We start from the raw sequence: 21,390 nt of genomic DNA on the forward strand, positions 1-21,390 counted from the left end.
CAGGAGGCAGCTGATCGATGTTTATCTCTCATCGATGTTTCTAGCTCTCTATCCCTCTCTCTTCCTCTCTGTAAAAAAATCAATAAAATATATTTAAAAAAAATAAAAATAAATTATTAAAATAAAAAAAATAAAAGAAGCCTGGCTGGTGTGGCTCAGTGGTTGAGCATCTACCTATGAACCAGGAGGTCACATTTCGATTCCTAGTCAGGGCACAGGCCCCAGTGGCAGACTCCATCCCCAGTGGGGGGTGTGCAGGAGGCAGCCAGTCAGTGATTCTCTCTCATCATTGATGTTTCTCTCTCTCTCTTTCCCTTCCTCTCTGAAAATCAATAAAAATATATTATAAAAAATTAAAAGGATATTTTTAAGGAGGCTGTTCTTTTAAATTTAAAGACATATTTAAAATGTTAATCCCAATGAGATTTTTTTTGTGGTCTTGCATGTATTTTTCTAGCAATAGAATGTGAAAAATGGAAAAATAAATGAGAAATAAGTGTACTGAGGTGTACATTTAGGCTAAGCGATTTAGTAATCTCCTTTGGCCCAAACGCTACAAGAGTGAAATGTTTTTAAGATTGGTTTGTAGGTATAACATCAAGGTAATGTCTTATTCTTCTGTATCATTTTTTATATTAACATTGTGGACCAGTAGTTTTATTGCTGGCTTTACCCAGTGGCCAGATAAGTTTCTATTGAATGAGTACAAAAAAGTTTTACATAAATGTTAAAGGCACACTTTAAAATTAAATACCCATTGCATGTTGAAGTTATTTATTACATGTTATTACAAGCTAATATCTTTTTAAAGAATTCTCGTGATTGGCCACAAGCCTTAGAAGAAAAAACAGGAGAATTCTCGTGACAGTCCGCAATGGGTTAACTCAAAAATGATAACGGCTGCTCCATTTTGCTAGTAGTAAAACAATGTCCCTTTAAGTAGGAAGAATGTGAAATTTCTAGGGAGAAGAGAGACTAGAGAGGAAGCATTCCCAAACTTATGGTCATTTCCCCAGAAAGTGCACAGCCCTTGATGCAAGGAAGTAGGCTGGCCTAAACATTTTTAAATTGTATATATTTTACATATGGTTTAAATGTGATTCCTACCTCCAAAAGATCCACCTTTTTAAAGACCTTTAATCTGGTCTATCATCATGGACATTTACTCACTAAAAAGAGTCATCATATTTTGCCTTCACAATTAAAAGCTTAACTAATATTCCACATAGGTTGATTCTTCAAGGGTTTCTCCAAGTAAGCCAAGGGGTAACATAGATAGGGTTTATAACAGAATGTAGGAAACATTCCCCTTCACTCTGCAGAGGGACTGTTAAAAACATGGAGTAACCATCTCTACGTCCACTTAGGTACTGTGTAGTAATGAAACAACTAGATTCAATGATTTATTGAGAAAAGGAAAAGGAGTTTTGCCACTCAGGACACAGAGATCACCTTTCCTTCAGTTTTTATTCTCAACTTCATTACTTTTATTCTGCCCAAATGAATTGTAAAACAGTTGCCTTATTTAAGGGCAATGTAGAAGGTTCAAGTAGTTCCCTTTTCCCTCCCTCCTTCATTCTTTTCTTTTTATGATTATTATTTTAAATGGTCCAATGCTGAAATTTAAGCCTTCCATGCTCCTTTGTACCTTCATCCTGGCTTCTGACATCCATAGGCTGATGATAGCCATGACTTCCTAACTGGTCCAATCTACTCCATCCTGTATATTCTAGAAGAAATGGAAATATGATTATGTCCTTCCTGTAATGGCTTCCCATGGCTCTTATGGTTTCCAGAAGGTCTAGAAGTCCCCTCTGGAAGAAGGCCCCTCTCCTCGAAAATTCTTATTCTTGGATTAGACTCCTTTTGTAGTATTCGATCAGATATCTTTTTGGGAAGCATAATAGAAGGTCTACAATGTAGACATATTCAATTCCCATTCCCCATAAGCAGCATCAGGCTCACTCTCAGCATTTTCTCTAAGCATGACTGCTCACATCAGGGAATATTCAATTGCTTGGTTGCAAAAACGATGCTCTGTCAGAGTTTCCATTTTCTCATATGTAAATAGGGATAATAAAATCTATCCCGGATGATTGGAATAAATTTTAATCAAAATAGTGTACTTACTAGTAATAGTAATAATGAATGTAATAATTATTGCATATCAGTTTGAAAACATACAAAGAGGTTTTGGGTTTTTTTTGGAGTTGAAAAAAGGACAGCAGTAAAAAAAGATTACCAAATGAAAAAATAGAAAATATATCATTATAAACATTTCTGCCCTCTTTAATGGGCAGGGTTACTGTGGACATCATTGAGATAATCGATACAAATGAATTTCAGAGCCCACCCTGCATTGTACATATAAAGAAGTTAGAACTAGTTTTGGTGACTGGTGTACTATTTTTGATAGGCCCGCAAGTACATCATGGACTCCATGGGAGAAAACTATGTGGAAGGGGTCATCCTGGACTTGGAAAAAACGTGGGAGGAATCTGATCCACGGACACCACTCATCTGTCTCCTGTCCATGGGCTCAGATCCCACGGATTCCATCATCGCCTTGGGGAAGAGATTAAAAATAGAAACCCGTTATGTGTCCATGGGCCAAGGCCAGGAGGTCCACGCTCGCAAACTCTTGCAGCAGACCATGGCAAACGTGAGTCCAATGTCTACATTTGTGTTATGTTGTTGACATTACAGGTTATGGAGTAACAATTACAGACAAGAACATATTACTTGTTAAAGAGTTTAAATTTACATACTGCATGATAAATTTTTAACTTTTTCTGCTGAGCATTGGCTTATGGAAAACTTACCCCACCAAACATCTTATTTCCTAACCAGCTTGCATAATGCTGACCCCCTCTCTGGATCTCAAACCCTCAGTGGGGTCCACAGTTCTGCCCCCTCTGCTATACACTCAGGCCCCTCCAGCTCCACCCTCGGAAGCTTCAGAACTCCAGAATCTACCTGTGCCTTTCTTGAGTTGCAGAATGCACAATGAAGTCCCCCAGTCATAGCTCAAATCCCAAAGAGGCCAGGAATCTGCCATCACCCTGCAGTGGTGCCAGAGGTTCTAGGGCTTCTAAAGCCCTTCATAGATTATAAACTCTACTAGAGGCCCGGTGCACGAAATTTGTGCACGGGGGGAGGGGGGATGTGTCCCTCAGCCCAGCTTGCACCCTCTCCAATCTGGGACCCCTCAAGGGATGTCCGACTGCCCATTTAGGCCAGGATCATGCCTAAACGGGCAGTTGGACATCCCTCTCACAATACAGGACTGCTGGCTCCCAACTGCTCGCATGCCTGCCTGTCAGATTGCCCCTAATCACTTCTGCCTGCCAGCCTGATCACCCCCTAACCACTCCCCTGCCAGCCTGATTGATGTCCAATTGCTCCCCTGCTGGTCTGATTGCCCCTAACTGCCCTCCCCTGCAGGCCTGGTTCCCCCCAACTGCCCTCCTCTGTAGGCCTGGTTCCCCCTCAACTGCCCTCCCCTGTAGGCCTGGTCCCCCCCAACTGCCCTCCTCTACAGGCCTGGGTCCCCCACCCAACTGTGCTCCCCTACAGGCCTGGTTGCCCCCAACTGCCCTCCTCTGCCAGCCCGGTCACCCCTAACTGCCCTACCCTGCTGGCCTGATTGCCCCCAACTGCCCTCCCTTGCAGGCCTGGTCCCTCCCAACTGCCCTCCCCTGCTGGCCATCATGTGGTGGCCATTTTGTGTCCACATGGGGGCAGCCATCTTGTGTGTTGGAGTGATGGTCAATTTGCATATTACTCTTTTATTAGATAGGATAGCATGAAGAGTCTGCAGTGCTCAGGAATGGCCTGGGAACCACCAAACACTGGAAAGCCCTTGACAACCCTGCTAATGGGACAGTTAAGTCTAGAGTTGGGGCACTTTCAAGGACTTAGGTTAATAGGATGCTAAAGGTCCTCCATTTCATTTCTAGACCTTGGCTCCAGGACAAGGCACTCATGTGTTTACTGTGGTCTAGCCCTCTCTGGGGTGTCCAGCTCAGCCTAGAGGATCCTTCCATCCTTGTTCCCCTCTCCTCCACTTTGGCTAGGTATGGTGGGGACACAGAACTGCTTGGCTTCTCATTCCTACTAGAGAACATGCAATCTGAGTTAAGATTCCATTCTGGCCTTTTTTTGGACCTAACCTTAGTCCTCTTTCCTTGAGTCTGATTATCCCCCCTATTTCAAGACTCCTTCTGTGCCCTCCAGGGTCTCCCCTGATGAGGCAGGACTGGCTTTCTTAACTTCCAACCCCAAACCTCTGGGCTTCCCATGGAACCACTGGGCTCTAGGTCCTGGCTGCTGAATCTAGAACAGGGGTGGGCAAACTTTTTGACTTGAGGGCCACAATGGGTTCTTAAACTGGACTGGAGGGCTGGAACAAAAGCATGGATGGAGTGTTTGTGTGAACTAATATAAATTCAAAGTAAAGGAGCGGAGGGGAGAGCAAGAGAACCCTCTGCTCTTTCGGCTCCGCGGGCCGGATAGAACAGCCGAACAGGCCGGATCCGGCCCGCGGGCCGTAGTTTGCCCATGGCTGATCTAGAACCTCACCACTCTGCTGCATCTTCTCCCTTTCCTCTGGTCTAGAACTAAGCCCACTGGGTTTTAGAATCTCCATATTTACCTCGAGGCTCTACCATCTCCACGCTGTGCCCTTCCCCCAGTTTTGGTGAAAGGGAGGGGCCCTTCGGTGGGTTATGCTATGTCTAATGACCTTAGTTTGCAGTAGGGAGGCTGAGGGGTTTGATTGAAGTGTTTCTGGAGAAGAAAAAAAATTCATCTGTATTTAAGAATCCTGTGTCTTGTCTGACATTATTGCACCCTTAGATTTGACCTAGATTAAAGTAGTGTGTTTTTCTATTAAATTTTAATTACTCAATTTTTAAATGATGCACTAATTTAAATCTCTGGGAAAAACACAAAATAGGTTGTTTCCATTCACTGTTATTCACTCAGGGAGGATGGGCACTTCTGCAGAACTGCCACCTAGGACTCGATTTCATGGATGAGCTAATGGACATGGTTACAGAAACTGAGATGGTACATGGTGCTTTCCGCTTGTGGATGACCACTGAGGTTCATAAGCAGTTTCCCATCACACTCCTGCAGATGGCCATTAAATTTGCTAATGAGCCTCCGCAGGGCCTCCGTGCAGGGCTGAAAAGAACGTATGGCGGTAAGTGGGAGAATCCTTCCAAGTTTACTGGAGTTTTTGTACTTAGATTGTTTTATTAAAGAAATTGTAAAAACTGAATCAGCTAGGATATAGGTAAGTAAATAGTACTGTTATTTATGTGATGAGGCGCATATGGCCCCTTGTGCTGGTCCTATGGAACACGACCTGGCAGTGCTAGGTGTCAGTGCTCAGAATTCCCACCTTATTTTTTCTTGTGTTCCCCGTATTACTTTACTTTGTCCTGTACTGTTCTCTACTGGACAGCTGCCTTTTTTTATGTTAATATCTACATTTTGTATTTTTGTCATTCATGGTCTTTTGGCTCCAGCCCTGAAGGAGGACAGTAGCCTCTTCCAGGGGGAGAGGCTGAGTTAAAGTCATGACCTGCCGTCATTTCATGAAGCCACATGGCAGAATGTCAGAGCCATAGCGAAGTTCGAAATCAAAAGCAGCAGAACCCAACCACATGCCCTCCATTCAAAACCGGAGCTGAGAGCATTCTCTTTGCCTTGGCTTCCTCTGATCATGGCTACCTGTCTGGACTCATGGTCATGGAAAGATCCTGGGCCTCGGAGTCAGAAATCTGTTTCTGGGTCTCTCTGCACAAAATGCTTTGTTCTTTTGGGTGTTAGGCACCCAAATAACCAGTTTCAGTTTTCTCATATGTAAAATAGGGACAATAAAATCTATCTATGATGATTGGAATATAGTGTACTTAATAATAATGAATCTTACCTAATAATAGAGAAACATGTAAATTGACCAGACCTCAGCTACACCCACAGCCAATCAGAGTGAGTATTCAAATTAACCCAACAAAGATGGCGGTTAATTTGCATACATACCTGGGTCCCGGGAACCTCCTAGGCACTCAGGTCACTTCCAGCTGGCCATCGGAGGGGCGGGAGGGGCCCCCTTCCCAAGCCTAAAGCCTGGGCGGCCCAAGCTGGTGATCAGAGGGGCAGGCAGGGGCTGAGCCTGGGATCAGAGGGAAGGGGAAAAAATCAATGAAAACATATCCTCAGGTGAGGATAAAAAGAAAAATAAAGAAATGTCATATCCTATGAAAGACACATCTTGAAAATGCCTAAAGAAAGTTGTCATTTTTTCATGGTGAAGGGACTGGAGTCTGTGTTGATGAAAATACCTTGGCAGCTGCAGTGACTGGCAGTGGCTGCAGCAGCAGGGTGATGGGGCTGGTGCCTTCCCCTGATCAGCCCGGTCATCTCCCGCAAAGGGAGGCCAGACTGTGGCTTAGGTCCGCTCCCAACGGGGAGCGGGCCTAAGCTATCAGTAGGACATCCCCTGAGGGCTCCCAGTTTGTGAGAGGGGGCAGGCTAGGCTGAGGGACCCCTCCCCAGCGCACGAATTTTGTGCACCGGGCCCCTAATAATAATAATTCTCTATCAATATGAAAAAAATCTAGTTTTGTTTTTTTTTTGAATTGCCAACAAGACTCAAATTCCTGCCAATTTATAAGGTAACTAGAGGCCCGGTGCACAAAATTCGTGCATGGGGGGGGGGCTGTCCCTCAGCCCAGCCTGCACCCTCTCCAATCTGGTACCCCTTGAGGGATGTCTGACTGCCCACCGGGATCGGGCCTAAACGGGCAGTCGGACATCCCTCTCACAATCCAGGACTGCTGGCTCCCAACTGCTCACCTGCCTGCCTTCCTGATTGCCCCTAAGCGCTTCTGCCTGCCAGCCTGATCACCCCCTAACCACTCCCATGCCAGCCTGATTGATGTCTAACTGCTCCCCTGCCAGCCTGTTTGCCCCCAACTTCCCTCCTCTGCCGGCCTGGTCACCCCTAACTGCCTTCCACTGCAGGCTTGATCGCCCACAACTGCCCTCCCTTGCAGGCCTTGTCCCTCCCAACTGCCCTCCCCTGCTGACCATCTTGTGGTGGCCATCTTGTGTCCACATCGGAACAGCCATCTTGTGTTTTGGAGTGATGGTCAATCTACATATTACTCTTTTATTAGATAGGATAGAGGCCTGGTGCACGGGTGGGGGCCAGCTGGTTTGCCCTGAAGGGTGTCCCAGATCAGGGTGGGGGTTCCCTTGGGGCGTGGGGCAACCTGGGCAAGGGGCCTGTGGTGGTTTGCAGGCCGGCCACATCCTCCGGTGACCCAAGCAAAGGCCCTGGTATCTGGGATTTCTTTATCTTCTACAATTGAGACTTTGTAGCCTGGAGCAGAGCCAAACCTTCTGCTTGCTCCGTGGCGGCAGCCATTTCTGTTGGGATTTATTTATCTTCTATAATTGAAACTTTATAGCCTAAAGCAGAGGCCAAAGCAAGCCAGGGCTGTGGAAACTTGGCTTCCTCCATCACTGGGGGCAACCCTAGCCTCCTGCTCTCTCCAGCTCTGTGGCTGCCGCCATTTTTGTTGGGATTAATTTATCTTCTATAATTGAAACTTTGTAGCCTTAAGCGGAGGCCTGGGCCGGCCAGAGTCTGCAGAAAGCTTGGCTTCCTCCATTGCCAGGGAAACCCAAGCCTCCCTCCTGCTTTCTTGGTGGCCGTAGCCATCTTGGTTGGGTTAATTTGCATACTTGCTCCTGATTGCCTGGTGGGCGTGGCTGGTGGGTGTGGCACGTGGGTGTAGCGGAGTGATGGTTAATTTGCATATTACTCTTTTATTAGATAGGATGTGGGGATAAAGTGGATGTGGGAGAATGGTGACAGTGAAAAAAGATTACCAAATGAAAAAACATATGATTTTTTTATGTATAATATAGATACATACATAGTGATCATAATTATTATTTCAATAATGCATTCAGGTTGAAATGAGCTTCTATATATAGTATTAACAATTTAAAAATTATTATTATTATTTAGTAGTGGTGGTTGTAGTAATAGTAGCAGTATTTATTTTACTGCCATCATTCTTCCACCTCTATTTTATCCCCACATTATCTTGTTAAATTGGCAGGAACTTGAATCATGTTAGTGAGCCCCTCCTCCCCTCAAATATCTTTGCAGATTTTTGACAGAGAAATGCCCTCTGGATATGCAAAAGTTAAATTATAGTTGCCATATGAATGTCATAAAAATAATTCAAGATAAGTGAAGTATAATATTAGAAATTTACAAAGATAATTAATAACTTAAATAGAAAACAGAGATGTATGAGAGATGATACAGATATTCACCCAGCTGACCACCACAGGTGTGAGTCAAGACCTGCTGGATGTGAGCACGGTGGCCCAGTGGAAGCCCATGCTGTACGCAGTGGCGTTCCTGCACTCCACGGTCCAGGAGAGGCGGAAGTTTGGTCCCCTGGGGTGGAACATCCCTTATGAATTTAATCAAGCGGACTTTAATGCCACTGTGCAGTTCATCCAAAACCACTTGGATGACATGGATATCAAAAAGGTACAGTGTGTGAGGTGCTTCATGCCACTGGTGATGGTGGGTCCCCAAGTTAACATGGCCCCCATCTCCCAGCTTTGGAGTTAATCTTTCTTTTTTGCTAGACAGTTTATTTATTTATTTATTTATTTATTTTTTTAATTTAATAAATCTTTATTGTTCAGATTATTACAATTGTTCCTCTTTTTCCCCCCATAGCTCCCCTCCACCTGGTTCCCAACCCACCCTCTGCCCTTACCTCTCCCCTGCACTGTCCTCATCCATGGGTGTACGATTTTTGTCCAGTCTCTTCCCACAACCCCCATACCCCCTTACTCCCGAGAATTGTCAGTCCACTCCCTTTCTATGCCCCTGATTCTATTATATTCACCAGTTTATTCTGTTGATCAGATTTTTTATTCACTTGATTTTTAGGTTTACTTGTTGATAGATATGTATTTGTTGTTCATAATTTTTATCTTTACCTTATCTTCTTCCTCTTCTTAAAGAATACCTTTCAGCATTTCATATAATACTAGTTTGGTGGTGATGAACTCCTTTAGCTTTTTCTTATATGTGAAGCTCTTTATCTGACCTTCAGTTCTGAATGATAGCTTTGCTGGGTAGAGTAATCTTGGTTGTAGGTTCTTGCTTTTCATCACTTTGAACATTTCTTGCCACTCTCGTCTGGCCTGCATAGTTTCTGTTGAGAAATCAGCTGACAATCGTATGGGTGCTCCCTTGTAGGTAATTAACTGTTTTTCTCTTGATGCTTTTAATATTCTTTCTTTGTCTTTTGCTCTTGGCATTTTAATTATGATGTGTCTTGGTGTGGTCCTTTTTGGGTTCCTTTTGTTTGGGGTTCTGTGCACTTCCTGGACTTGTAAGTCTGTTTCTTTCACCAGGTGGGTGAAGTTTTCTGTCATTATTTCTTCCAATAGGTTTTCAGTATCTTGCTCTCTCTCTTCTTCTGGCACCCCCATAATTCGGATGTTGGTACTTTTGAGGTTGTCCCAGAAACTCCTTACACTATCTTCAAATTTTTGGTTTCTTTTTGCTTTTCTGGTTGAGTGTCTTTTGCTTCTCTGTATTTCAAATCTTTGACTTGATTCTTGCGGTCCTCTAGTCTGCTGTTAGGTCTCTGTGTAATATTTTTTATTTCAGTCAGTGTATGTTTAATTTCTAGTTGGTCCTTTTTCATATCCTCGAGGGTCTCACTAAATTTATCGGCCTTTTCTAGGAAATTCTTGAAAAACCTTATAACCATGGTTTTAAACTCTATATCCAGTAGTTTGCTTTCCTCCATTTCTTTCATTTGTGATCTGTTTCTTTGTCTCTGCATTTTTGTTGCTTCCCTGAGTTGGTAGATTGCTTTGTGTGCTAGGTGTCCTATAGGGCCCAGTGGCTCAGCCTCCCCAGTTACCTGAGGTGGACACTCTTGGTGCACCCCTTTGTGGACTGTGTGCACAGCCTTGTTGTAGTTAAGTCTTGATTGTTGTTGGTATCACTGGGAGGAATTGACCTCCAGGCCAATCAGCTGTGAGGATCAGCTGTGTCTACACTGGGAGAACTTCTATGCTGGAGACACCCTTATGAGACAAGACTTGCAAAATTGCGAAAACCTCTGTGCTCAGCTTGGATGGGACAGAGTCTCAGGGAGGAGCAGACAGCCTTGGCTTCCCATCAGCCCTGCCCTATGAGGCCCCTGGGTCTCAGTGTCCCTCGGTAATTGCTGCAAGCACCTCTGAGAGAAAGCCGCCCTCGAGTTTCACCCGCTCCCAGACAGTCCAGTTTCTCCCCGAATGAGTCTGGGTTCCCAGAGTGTCACCCAGAACTGGAGTTCAGCGCAGTCAGGAGCTTCTGTCTCCCTCCCACTTGAGAAAGCCAGCCACATTCTCAGCCGCCAGACCTCTCTGCACTGGCGTCTCAGTACCTCTGCCTCCTGTAGCTCCTCTGAGTCTCAATGTGCTTTTCTCTTTCCTCTAGTTGTAGAGTTTCCACTCAGCCAGCTTTCCTGTGGTTCTGGATGATGTCCTTTTTGTCTTTTAGTTGTAGTTTTGAAATTGTTGTGCAAGGCAGCAGTTTAGGTGTTTACCTATGCCGCCATCTTGGTTTCTCCTGGAGTTAATCTTATAAGAGTGATGATTTTCTGTGCTTGCAAAGTCATCTTTAATTCATAGCAACTCAGGTCATACTTGCCTCTTGATTTCAGCTAAAAAATAAAATAAATTTTTATTATCTTTTAATTTCTCAGTCAAGTTGATATTACATATAAAACACCCTAAGAAGGTGTTTTTCCAGAGCAAGGGGGGGATAGGTGGGGAAACTTACTTTAAAAAAGTATTAAAAAATGAAAATGAATTCTAGATTCCATTTGAAGTGTGTGCTTTTAAAAGAACTGCCTCAATATTCTAAAAAAATATTTTTCTATTGAAATTAAAATATGAAAATATGAATGCAGAGTCTATTTCAAGTCATGAAGATGAGCTTTGAGTAATCACTTATGTTTGCCTAATTTTATCTCTGCATTTTTCACATTAGCAATGAACAAATGAGTGAATGCATGCATGAATGAATGAATGAGCGAGGAAGATGAGGATGAGACAGTAGTCATTTCTATACAATTATTCTACAATTTTTCCCAGGGTGTCTCCTGGTCTACTGTCCGCTACATGATAGGCGAAATTCAATATGGAGGCAGAGTCACCGATGACTATGATAAGAGACTGCTGAATACATTTGCTAAGGTTTGGTTCAGTGAAAATACGTTTGCACCAGATTTCAGCTTTTACCAAGGATACAATATTCCAAAATGCAGCACGGTGGATAACTATCTTCATTATATCCAGGTTTGTCAATGTCAGAATTTTATGCTTAGAGTAAATATCCCCAGCATTTGGCCTTTTGGTTTTTTATTTACACTCTATATACTCCCTTTAGTATAAATTTTAATGGAGATACATATTGAACCTTCCACCATAGATGCTTTCTTCATATGTTTGTTTTACCTAATGATTAAAATGTTTATATATATATATATTTTTTTTTTTGTGTGTGTGTTGTATGAATTCCCTCCCCCTATTCTCTTTAACACTTCAGTGAAGAGTATTCTTTGGGGAGGTGATAGATTGAGTAGATTAGAACTGGGGAACCTACACCAATTCCCTGGAGCTCTCTTCCTGTGAGACTTCAGTTACCTGTTACGATAGGGCAGAGGCAGTCTCTAGACACAGTCTGTTCTATTTTTCAACCCACTTGCCTTATTTTGCGACATCTGTTCCTTAATCCTGGCCTGATGGACAGTGTATGAGTATGCGCAGGAGTCCACTGGTAGAAGAGCTTTCTCATTCAGGGCCAGGTACTTCTTTGTAGTGGGGGAAGTGCTGGAGGGCAGTCCTGGGGGGGAGGGTGGTGAGCAGCAATCCTGGCCTCTCCCCACTAGATTTCAGTAGCATCCCCACCCAGCTGTGTCAACCGAAAATGTCTCTAGACATTGCCAAATGTCCCCTGTGGGGCTAAAATCACCCCTGATTGAGAAACACTACTCTAAGAAAGAAGAGGATAGATTTTGACAGGAAATTTGGGACAGAAAATGGATTTGTGTTTCAAGGTAACTACATTTTCTGTCTCTAAATCTTGAATTAATTAGATCATTATTTAGCAATCTCTTTTGCCTCTAAGATTTATCTCAGAGGGAACAAACTAAAGCACACAGCCCCAAAGGGCTAAATTTATGTTTATTTAGAGGTTCTGTGATAAATAAATGTGATACGATTATCATATATTACCACCTTTATACTTTCAGTAATTCAAATCAACAAATAGATGTGTCTTAATTATACTATATGTGTCCTTAAATCATTGGCACTGAATAAGAGAATGCCTATGAAGGTATAAATTTAAATATGCCTATACATATATTTATTTATATACATCTCATTTCACAATGAACTTAAGGTCGCTCATAAGATGACATTATGTAAAAAGGAATAAAATAGAATAGAAAGGAGGGGGATATATGAATTAGACAACAGTAAACCATAGGATGCAATTCATACATAGGAATATATGTCAAATTGCAGGTACATTTTTTGCTTTTCAAACAGCTGGGGTAGGGGGGGGCAGGATTTTGCATGCTTGTTCTGCTTCTGTCACTTGCTCTCCATCTCTTGCTGTCTGTTTTCCTCGCTGACTCTTGCTCTCTCAATATTTACCTCTTCTCTGTGTCTCTTTCTCCCCAGGTGAATACAGTTCCCTTATTTGGGCCCGAATTGAGCTAAAACTGTCACTTTCTGGTATCTTAAAAACATAATAACACCAATTTGTAGCTCACTTTCTGTATTACATCTTCTAAAACAAGAGAGCATCTGTTTGATTAAAGTATTAGAGATGCAGACATCAATAACATGCGCTGATTATGTTTCTTAATTTTTTTCAAGGCAACGTTTGCTTTTTTTTTTTTTTCCGGAGAAATTGTTGAGATGGTGGCCTGACACAACTGAGACATCTCTTATAAAGGCTTATCCTAATAAAAACATGTTTCCTTCCTAAGACAGTACAATTTAACTGGTACTTATGTCAGCAGTCTGTGCTTACCGGGGTGCTTGTTGTTCAGAGTTTGCCCACCTACGACAGCCCCGAGGTCTTTGGGCTGCACCCCAATGCCGACATCACCTACCAGAGCAAGCTGGCCAAGGACGTGCTGGACACCATCCTGGGCATCCAGCCCAAGGACAGCTCTGGTGGCGGGGATGAGACCCGGGAGGCCGTGGTGGCCCGGCTGGCCGATGACATGCTGGAAAAGCTCCCCTCTGACTATGTCCCATTTGAGGTGAGTTGAAATCCTGACAAAACGTTACCTCTGGGTGGAGGTGAGGGGATAAATGATGATGATGATGGAAAAAAGAAAATAAAAGAAAATAAAGAAAATAAATGAAAAGTCAGCCATGGATGTGTCCGGTTTGGGAAATGAGGAAGGAGGGCAAACATAATTTTTTTCTGAAATAAAAAAAAGTTATATTAAAGACTCATTTCCTGAAAAACCAGAAAAGTTTTTGAATCTATAAATGTGATTATTTCAAAATATAAATAATAAGGAAACCTTATATAAATGTTAATATTCATAATTAAATTACAAGTGTATACGATGGGTTAGGATTCCTTTTCTAGAACTTTCCTTCGAGGTATATTACATTGTTATTTCTTAGGAGGGAAGTAATTTATTCTTAGAGTTTAGCACCTGATTAGTTAAAACATGTTGTGTAATTTAATATACACCTTAACATTCAAGCATTCTCAATTTCAGGGAGTCTGTATTTTTTAAAAAATATGTATTTTATTGATTTTTTACAGAGAGGAAGGGAGAGGGATAGAGAGTTAGAAACATCGATGAGAGAGAAACATTGATCAGCTGCCTCCTGCATACTCCCTACTGGGGATGTGCCCGCAACCAAGGTACATGCCCTTGACCGGAATCGAACCTGGGACCCTTGAGTCCGCAGGCTGATGCTCTCTATTCACTGAGCCAAACCAGTTAGGGCGGGGAGTCTGTATTTTTATCATTAACTCTTTGCACCTTCTTCTTCATCTCATGGGTTTCAAAAACTGTATGTCTGTTTAAAATACAACTAATTTCTAAGCAATTTTATGATTATTAAAGTTAGTTTTTAGGTATCTTAACAAATTGTGAAAATATTTATCCTGATAACATTTTTAAACTTTTGATTAAAGCAAAAGTAACTGGGTTGCTTTCCATATTGTCTTAAGAGATGACCTGGACTAAATGTGCGGTACTTTCATCATGGGGCCACCATATTTCTTTACACATTGCTGCCTTTCCATCTGTTTTCAGAAGGAAACCTGCAGGATTTTGTTTCTTTAGCATCCTATTGTTTTCCATGAGTGGGTCATTTAGCTGCTAATACTACAGACCAAACTCAAGGACCTATCACCAAGAGGATAATTTCTTCAAGAAGAAACTCTGACCCCTGGCTTGGAGGAAATAAATACTGCAGTCAGCTTTCCTAAAGACCTTTCATTGTAGTGTCATGGAACATGTCACTCTTGTCTAGTGATTAATATTTCTGAAGCATTAAAAATTTCTAAAAATATAATCCTATTAAATAAAAGCCTAATATGCTAAGTGCCCAGTTGTCCGGTCATCCGTTCAACCAATCAAAGTGTAATATGCTAATGACACTCTAAGGCAACTCAACCGCTCACTATGACATGCACTGACCACTAGGGAGCAAATGCTTAGACCAGTAGGTTAGCTTGGGGCTGGGGTCTGGCCGATCGGGACTGAATGAGATGGGCTGGACATGCCCCAGAGCGCTCCCGTGGTCCCTTCCCCAGCTGGCCAACCTCAGTGCACCGGTGGGGTCCCTCCGCCTGGCCTGCACCCTCTCGTAATCCGGGACTCCTCGGAGGATGTTAGAGAGCTGGTTTTGGCCCGATCCCACTCAATGCAGGAGCTGCCCCGTGGTGGTCAGTGTGCTCCTACAGAGGGAGTGCCACTCAGCCAGAAGCCAGGCTTACTGTGGCAGCACTAAGGGTGTCTTACTGCTGGCTTAGGCCCACTCCCTGTGCACGAATTTCATGTACCAGGCCTCTAGTAATTAAATAAATAAGTATGGTGAGTAATGGTGTTTAGGAGTGTCTCCCTCCTTTTGCTGAATTTGTTGGTGCTACCCTAGGATAAAGCAACTCAGCCAAGCACAATGACTGATTGATTATCAATAAATGCTTGTAAGATGGAAATGATTGGGTGGGTGGGTGGATGCTTTGATGGAAAACAGAAAGCTTTTTAAATACACATATAATTTTTTGAGGAAGTCAGCAGAATGGTCATCTATGTGTACAAGTCCATTTGTGTGTACCCATATATATGTTTGAAAGTCTTAGATTGACAATAGGTGAATATTTCCCAATAAACATGGTTGTTCTATAGAAGGTGGTATGGTTGTGGTCATGTGCTTTACATTTTCCTGTGAATTAAAGGCTGCCTATTCTCTCCCACATAGGATGAAAAATCAACTGGTCATCTAACATGTTTTCTTTCTTATTTCTTCTCTGTTTTCTGGCAGTGAAAAAAAAAGTTTGCTATTTATGAAATTGTAAAATCTGGGGCCTGTTTTAGAAGCTCCAGTTACTTAAACGTTGATAGTTTTCTAATTTTTAACACGCGCTGAATGTCTCCACGGCAGGTAAGAGAGAGGCTTCAAAAGATGGGTCCATTCCAGCCGATGAACATTTTCCTGAGGCAGGAGATAGACAGAATGCAGAGGGTGCTCACGCTGGTCCGCAGCACCCTGACGGAGCTGAAGCTTGCCATCGATGGCACCATCATCATGAGTGAAAACCTTCGGGATGCACTGAATTGCATGTTTGATGCCAGAATTCCTGCTCAGTGGAAAAAAGTATGTGGAAGCTGCCCTGGTTCTGCCTAATCACATTATTGTTGTGAATAGCTGTAATTGGCAAGCAAGCGGAAAGCACTGAAGGATAATTGGTTTACAAGTGTTCTTTTGCTTAGGAACTAATCTCTTAGTGTCCTGTATTTTTAGATTGTAGGTAGGGAAGGAAATTATGTAGCATCTCCCACATATCATGTGCTCTACTGGGTGACTTCCATGCATTATTTCATTTCAAGTCTTACATTTTTTGCCCTCAATTTACATATGAGGAACTTGAGGATGGGAGAGGTGAAATCTTTTCTCAAATCACACACCTAAGTAGTCCAAGAATCAGAATTCAAACCCAAGCTTTTGGGCTTCCATGGCCCCAGGACTAGTTTCCTTGAAGAGAATGTTCTGGGATACACACACATATCCAAAGTCACACCAAAGAGCAGCATTTTCCCTTCCTTTGTAGATATGTGAATATATCTCTCTCAAGATAACAAGTATTCTTATTAATTACCTATTGGTAAACATGCTAAATGACAGGTTTTAAGAAATGATTTTCTATTTAGAAAAGTAAAATGAGGACCTGAATGTCTTTTTAAGCAATAAATGCAATTAATTTGTTGGTGGTAAATGGGCCTGTGTTTCCATTTCTGCTCTTTTATCAGAAGAAATCAATGTATATTCTAAGGGACGAAATCTCCAGAAGATAATTGTTGTGTGCATCATTAAAAGTGATAAATGGATAAGGCTTCTGTGAGTTATTATCCACAGATGTATTTTAAAGTGTTGATTAGACCATGAGCACATTTAATAAATAGAGATCCTGTTTTATAATGTATCTGTTGAAAAATGTAACCTAAGGAAAGTAGTTGGAACCTGTTAAATTTAATGGTTATTTTAGCGCTTTATGGCAGAATTGGTGATGAATATGTGTGTAAGTGGAAGGTGAGTCTATTGACAGTAGACATTGTGGACAGCATCTGAGCTCTCAATCAATCAGGTATTCGTGTGATGATCAGCTGATTCTATCATAATATATTAAGGAGGAAGAATCATTTGAAAACTTAAATTTCAGAACCCCAGGATAATTTACATCTTAGGGACTTTTAAATTCTAAAGGTGAAATTGGTATTTCATCATTTTTTTCCCATGAACATAGCCAATCAGGCAGCAAAATTAAACCTGTATTAATTATCTTAATGCATTCATTTCAGGCATCGTGGGTTTCAAGTACGTTGGGTTTCTGGTTTACTGAACTTTTAGAAAGAAACTGCCAGTTTACCTCCTGGGTTTTCAATGGCCGACCCCACTGCTTCTGGATGACCGGCTTTTTTAACCCCCAAGGATTTTTGACTGCAATGCGGCAGGTAACAAATAGCTCTGATGTGCACCTGTTGTGTTTTTATAATTTTCCTCTATAAAGTTCTCTTCTTTCATTATAGTTTTAAGTAATATAAGACAGAGAATGACTCTCTTATGGGTGCTAACTTTTACACACTTTTACACACCAGTTCAAGTGGTAACTTGGGACATGGGTATCGGTTCTGAGAGAATCTTTTTAACTTTAAATACCATTCTACTTACTTTGAATTAGGGTAATTGGGCAGCTACACTGTCATATATGCTCTGTATATACAAACCTCTAATTGCTCATTGCACCCATTGCTTTTGTTCTTGCCTGGGGCAGGAGATAACTCGGGCCAACAAAGGCTGGGCTCTGGACAATATGGTGCTTTGCAACGAAGTCACCAAGTGGATGAAGGATGACATTGCTGCCCCTCCCACAGAGGGTGTGTACGTCTATGGCTTGTATCTTGAAGGCGCTGGCTGGGACAAGAGGAACATGAAGCTCATTGAGTCCAAACCGAAAGTGCTCTTTGAGTTGATGCCTGTCATAAGGATTTATGCAGAAAACAACAGTGAGTTTTCTTGTGCATTTAGGGATGGTTGGTTTTATTGGGTTGAATGACATTATAAACACTGGATCTTGTTATTTTAGTTATCATATAATAATAATTTGACTCTTTTACCAACTACCTTTGCATTCACACCCATGTTTAATGAGTATTTATAGACCAGTAGGCACTTTCATGAGTGCTATTGGGGAGGCAATAGTTCTAGATAATTCTTGCCTATCTAATAAAGCAGATGAAATATATATGAATGCTCATAAAATATTAGCTGGTGAGATAAGAAACAAGTGTTTGGAATAGATAATAAGTGGTGGGAAAGGAGGGTGAGATAACAGTGGGGTGACGTGGTGAGGGCAGTTGGGCCTGGCCTGGGCTTGGAATGATGAAGGTGATGAGGTGGGGAAAAAGGCTTTCTAGGCAGGACTGCCCAGGGCTCCCTGGAGGTGGAGCCACCACCAGCTTGGAGATTTAAGGCAGGTTGTAAAATCCAGATTGAATTCAGGGACATCTAGCTTAATCCAGTAGCTAATGGCAAATTGCTGGATTCATATTTCAGCCTATGAATGTAATACTACCACTTTGAAGCACACACGTTATTCTACTTTGACAAAGTCATTGAAACTCTGATAAACTGCTTCCATTGTTGGCTTGATGTTTTCTGGAGGCTTTTGTTATTGCATTTTACCCAGATAACATCTCAGCAATAACTATCTTTCAGCACATATGGAACTTTCCTGTTCATTTTATTTCATTAAAATTTATCTTATTTTTAAAGAAAAAATGTGTTTTATGTGTACAACATAACGCACACACACACACGGTAAAATGATTGCTATCAGCCATAAACTCCAGAGGTAGCTATGATAGAGGATCCCAAGGAAATACTGATTGTATGACAGAAGCACAATATATTTTTCTTTAAACAAGGGATAAAATATAATATCTTTTAAAAAGACAGCTTTTAGTATCCACATCCATTAGATGCATGTCCCATTTGGAAACCTGGGTCAAGAAAAGAGAGTTTATAAACTATGAGTATTTATTTTTCAAGCAAACATCATTGGCTGCATCCCTTTCACCCTCCTTGGCCTTAGGTGCAAGGGACACAAAAGTAACTATGAACCAGATTCTGCCCAAGGACTCACAGTCCAGTGGGGGAGACTGACGAGTAAATAAAATGGAATTTAATACATGTTATGACAGAGGTACACCCAGGATGCTCAGGAAGCCTAGAAGGAGATCAAAACTGTGCCTGGGAGGTAGGTGCAGATTCTTCTAAGATGTTCTCTGAAGGCCAAGGACAAGCGTGCTAGGGTGTTAGAGGGAGATTTTTCTTGGCAGAGGGAAATAGCATGAGCTCACTCGGTCATCCCATGAATATTTCTTTTATATTGACCATCCGCCTTGCACTATTTTCATGCTGGGGATGCAACAGTGAAAAAAGATCAGGCAGACTCCCCATTGTCATGGAACTCAACAGGGAATGGTAGCTGAAAAAGAAGCAAATAGAGTCCATCTCTGTTACTCATGGATTCTGTATGAATTCACCTACTGGCTAAATTTATTTGTAACCCAGAAATCAGTGCTTGTGGTGCTTTCATGGTATTTCCCAGACATGTACAAAACAGTGAAAAATTTGAGGCTCCTGGTGTGCATGCTCCCAGCTGAGGGTGACTAAGGTGACAGTGTCTCAGTTGTAAACAAGTGTCCTTTTGTGGTCTGTTTCGTGCTATATCTTCATGTTGTGTGCTTTTCTGTTTAGGATGACCGGGAGTAGTCCTGAAGTGCTGACTGGTGCCCTAGTGCAGAAAGACTGCCTTACGGAGAAAACACGTGTGCTAGATATGTTACATGCAGGCATGAGTTATAATGCTGTTGGCCTGGAGGTCAATGTCAGTGCATCAACAATGTATATTAGAGAGGTGTCTTTAAGTAGAAACACACATAAAACAAATGTTGATGAAAATGTGACCAGAGCCTCTCAGGGGCCTAACCCTGTATTTCCGCAGGAGCATAGGTTCCATGGTCCCTGATTTCGTGTTCACAGAAACTTTATTTTATTATTATTTTTAAATATGTTTTTATTGATTTAAGAGAGAGGGAAGGAGAGGGAGAGAGAAACATCGATTGACTGCCTCCTGCACACCCCTCACTGGGGATCGAGCCTGAAAACGGGCATGGGAATTGACCCTCAACTTCCTGGTTCATAGGTCCACGTTCAACCACTGTGCAGCACTGGCCGGCATTCACAGAGACTTTATACACACAGTCCCATGAATAATGAGAATCAGTTGTAAGTGAACACACTGATGACAGCTAGTTCTTGTTTCTGTAATTCAGGGGGTTGGGGAAGGCCTCGCTAAGGAGAGAACATTGCACTGGAATCCAAGTGGCAGAAAGTGGCTCTGCTGACATTCAGAGGAAAGGCGTGAGGTAGCAACAGGTATGCTGTGCTGAGGAACAGAGAAAAGGTGTATGAAGGACGAGGAGCTTATGGAGCAAGAGCAGAACCGTGAGGGTGCTCAGCACAGTTCTGGGCCCATGGTGTTGCTCAGAATATCCTGGCCGTGTCTGGGAGGACACAAGTGTTTGCCTGGCATTAGGCTAGTGTGCTGCCTGTGACCTTGTATTTGCTGGTTCTCAGGGTGGTATGAGGTCTTGGGGCAGGGACTGTTTTATAGGAATGATAATCAAATGTTCTTGTAGCCAGAAATCATATTTTAGAAAATGTGCTCTATCCTAACATTGCAGGTAGTCAACATGTTGTAAAAGATGTTTTCCTTGTAAAATGAAAGAAAGACCCTTCTCACATGGAGTTAGGGGTTACCTTTTTTAATTTCTTGTGACTAAACTGTAAAAAATCCATTGCAATAAAATGTTGAGCATCTCAGCATGGTAGTAATAAAGTAATAATTTTATGATACAGGCAATTCTTTACTTAAGAACAGGTTTTTCTGGAACTCTGTTCCCCTTGCTGGGCATAGTCAGAGGTGAGGCTCATTAGCAGCAGGTAAGGGAGGAAATAAAATAAACAAAGGAAAAGTGACTAATGACAATCTACTGGGGGGAAAAAAAGAAAGAAAGAAAAGCACTTTAGTTCTCTATTCTTTTTTTATTTTTTTTTTGGTTTCAATAGAAATTGGTGGAACTTGTTTTGCCAAATAACTTTGTTGTCGGAGAGGTGTTTGTTTAGTGATAAAAAAGCTAACCTTCTGTTGCTGTCAATCTAATTTTCATTCATTTTTGATAACTGGATAGGGTTCTAATTGAGATAAAGAGGTGTAGCATTGTTCATGGCCAAAGGGCACTCCAACAGAAGTGTGGAATTTGAAAATTAAAATTCTTATAATGAATTGTTTTCATGTTAAGATGAAGAACAATTTTCAGTGTAAATAATTCATCATTGAATTTTACATACAGGGCTGGTTTATTTGTTTTCAAAAAGATGCCTAGAGATTTCTTTGAACTTTAAAAATTGAGTGATACATCCCCAAATACTTATTTTATT

The 21,390-nt window shown here is 41.9% G+C and overlaps 1 protein-coding gene across 1 annotated transcript in view; it reads left to right on the plus strand.

The window, feature by feature from the left end:
* DNAH5 (dynein axonemal heavy chain 5) overlaps positions 1–21,390 on the plus strand; it is a gene marked incomplete at its 5' end in the record, with an annotated part of 198,001 nt that overhangs the window by 169,576 nt on the left and 7,035 nt on the right. The window contains 8 exons of the mRNA XM_080679156.1: positions 2,417–2,662; positions 4,987–5,206; positions 8,382–8,587; positions 11,209–11,412; positions 13,179–13,394; positions 15,769–15,981; positions 17,184–17,336; positions 17,657–17,888. Of these exons, the coding sequence (XP_080535282.1) occupies positions 2,417–2,662; positions 4,987–5,206; positions 8,382–8,587; positions 11,209–11,412; positions 13,179–13,394; positions 15,769–15,981; positions 17,184–17,336; positions 17,657–17,888 (1,690 nt within the window). The remainder of the gene's footprint in view (positions 1–2,416; positions 2,663–4,986; positions 5,207–8,381; positions 8,588–11,208; positions 11,413–13,178; positions 13,395–15,768; positions 15,982–17,183; positions 17,337–17,656; positions 17,889–21,390) is intronic.

Source organism: Plecotus auritus (genome assembly GCF_963455305.1).
Source record: "Plecotus auritus genome assembly, chromosome: 7".
NCBI classification, from domain to species: Eukaryota; Metazoa; Chordata; class Mammalia; order Chiroptera; family Vespertilionidae; genus Plecotus; species Plecotus auritus.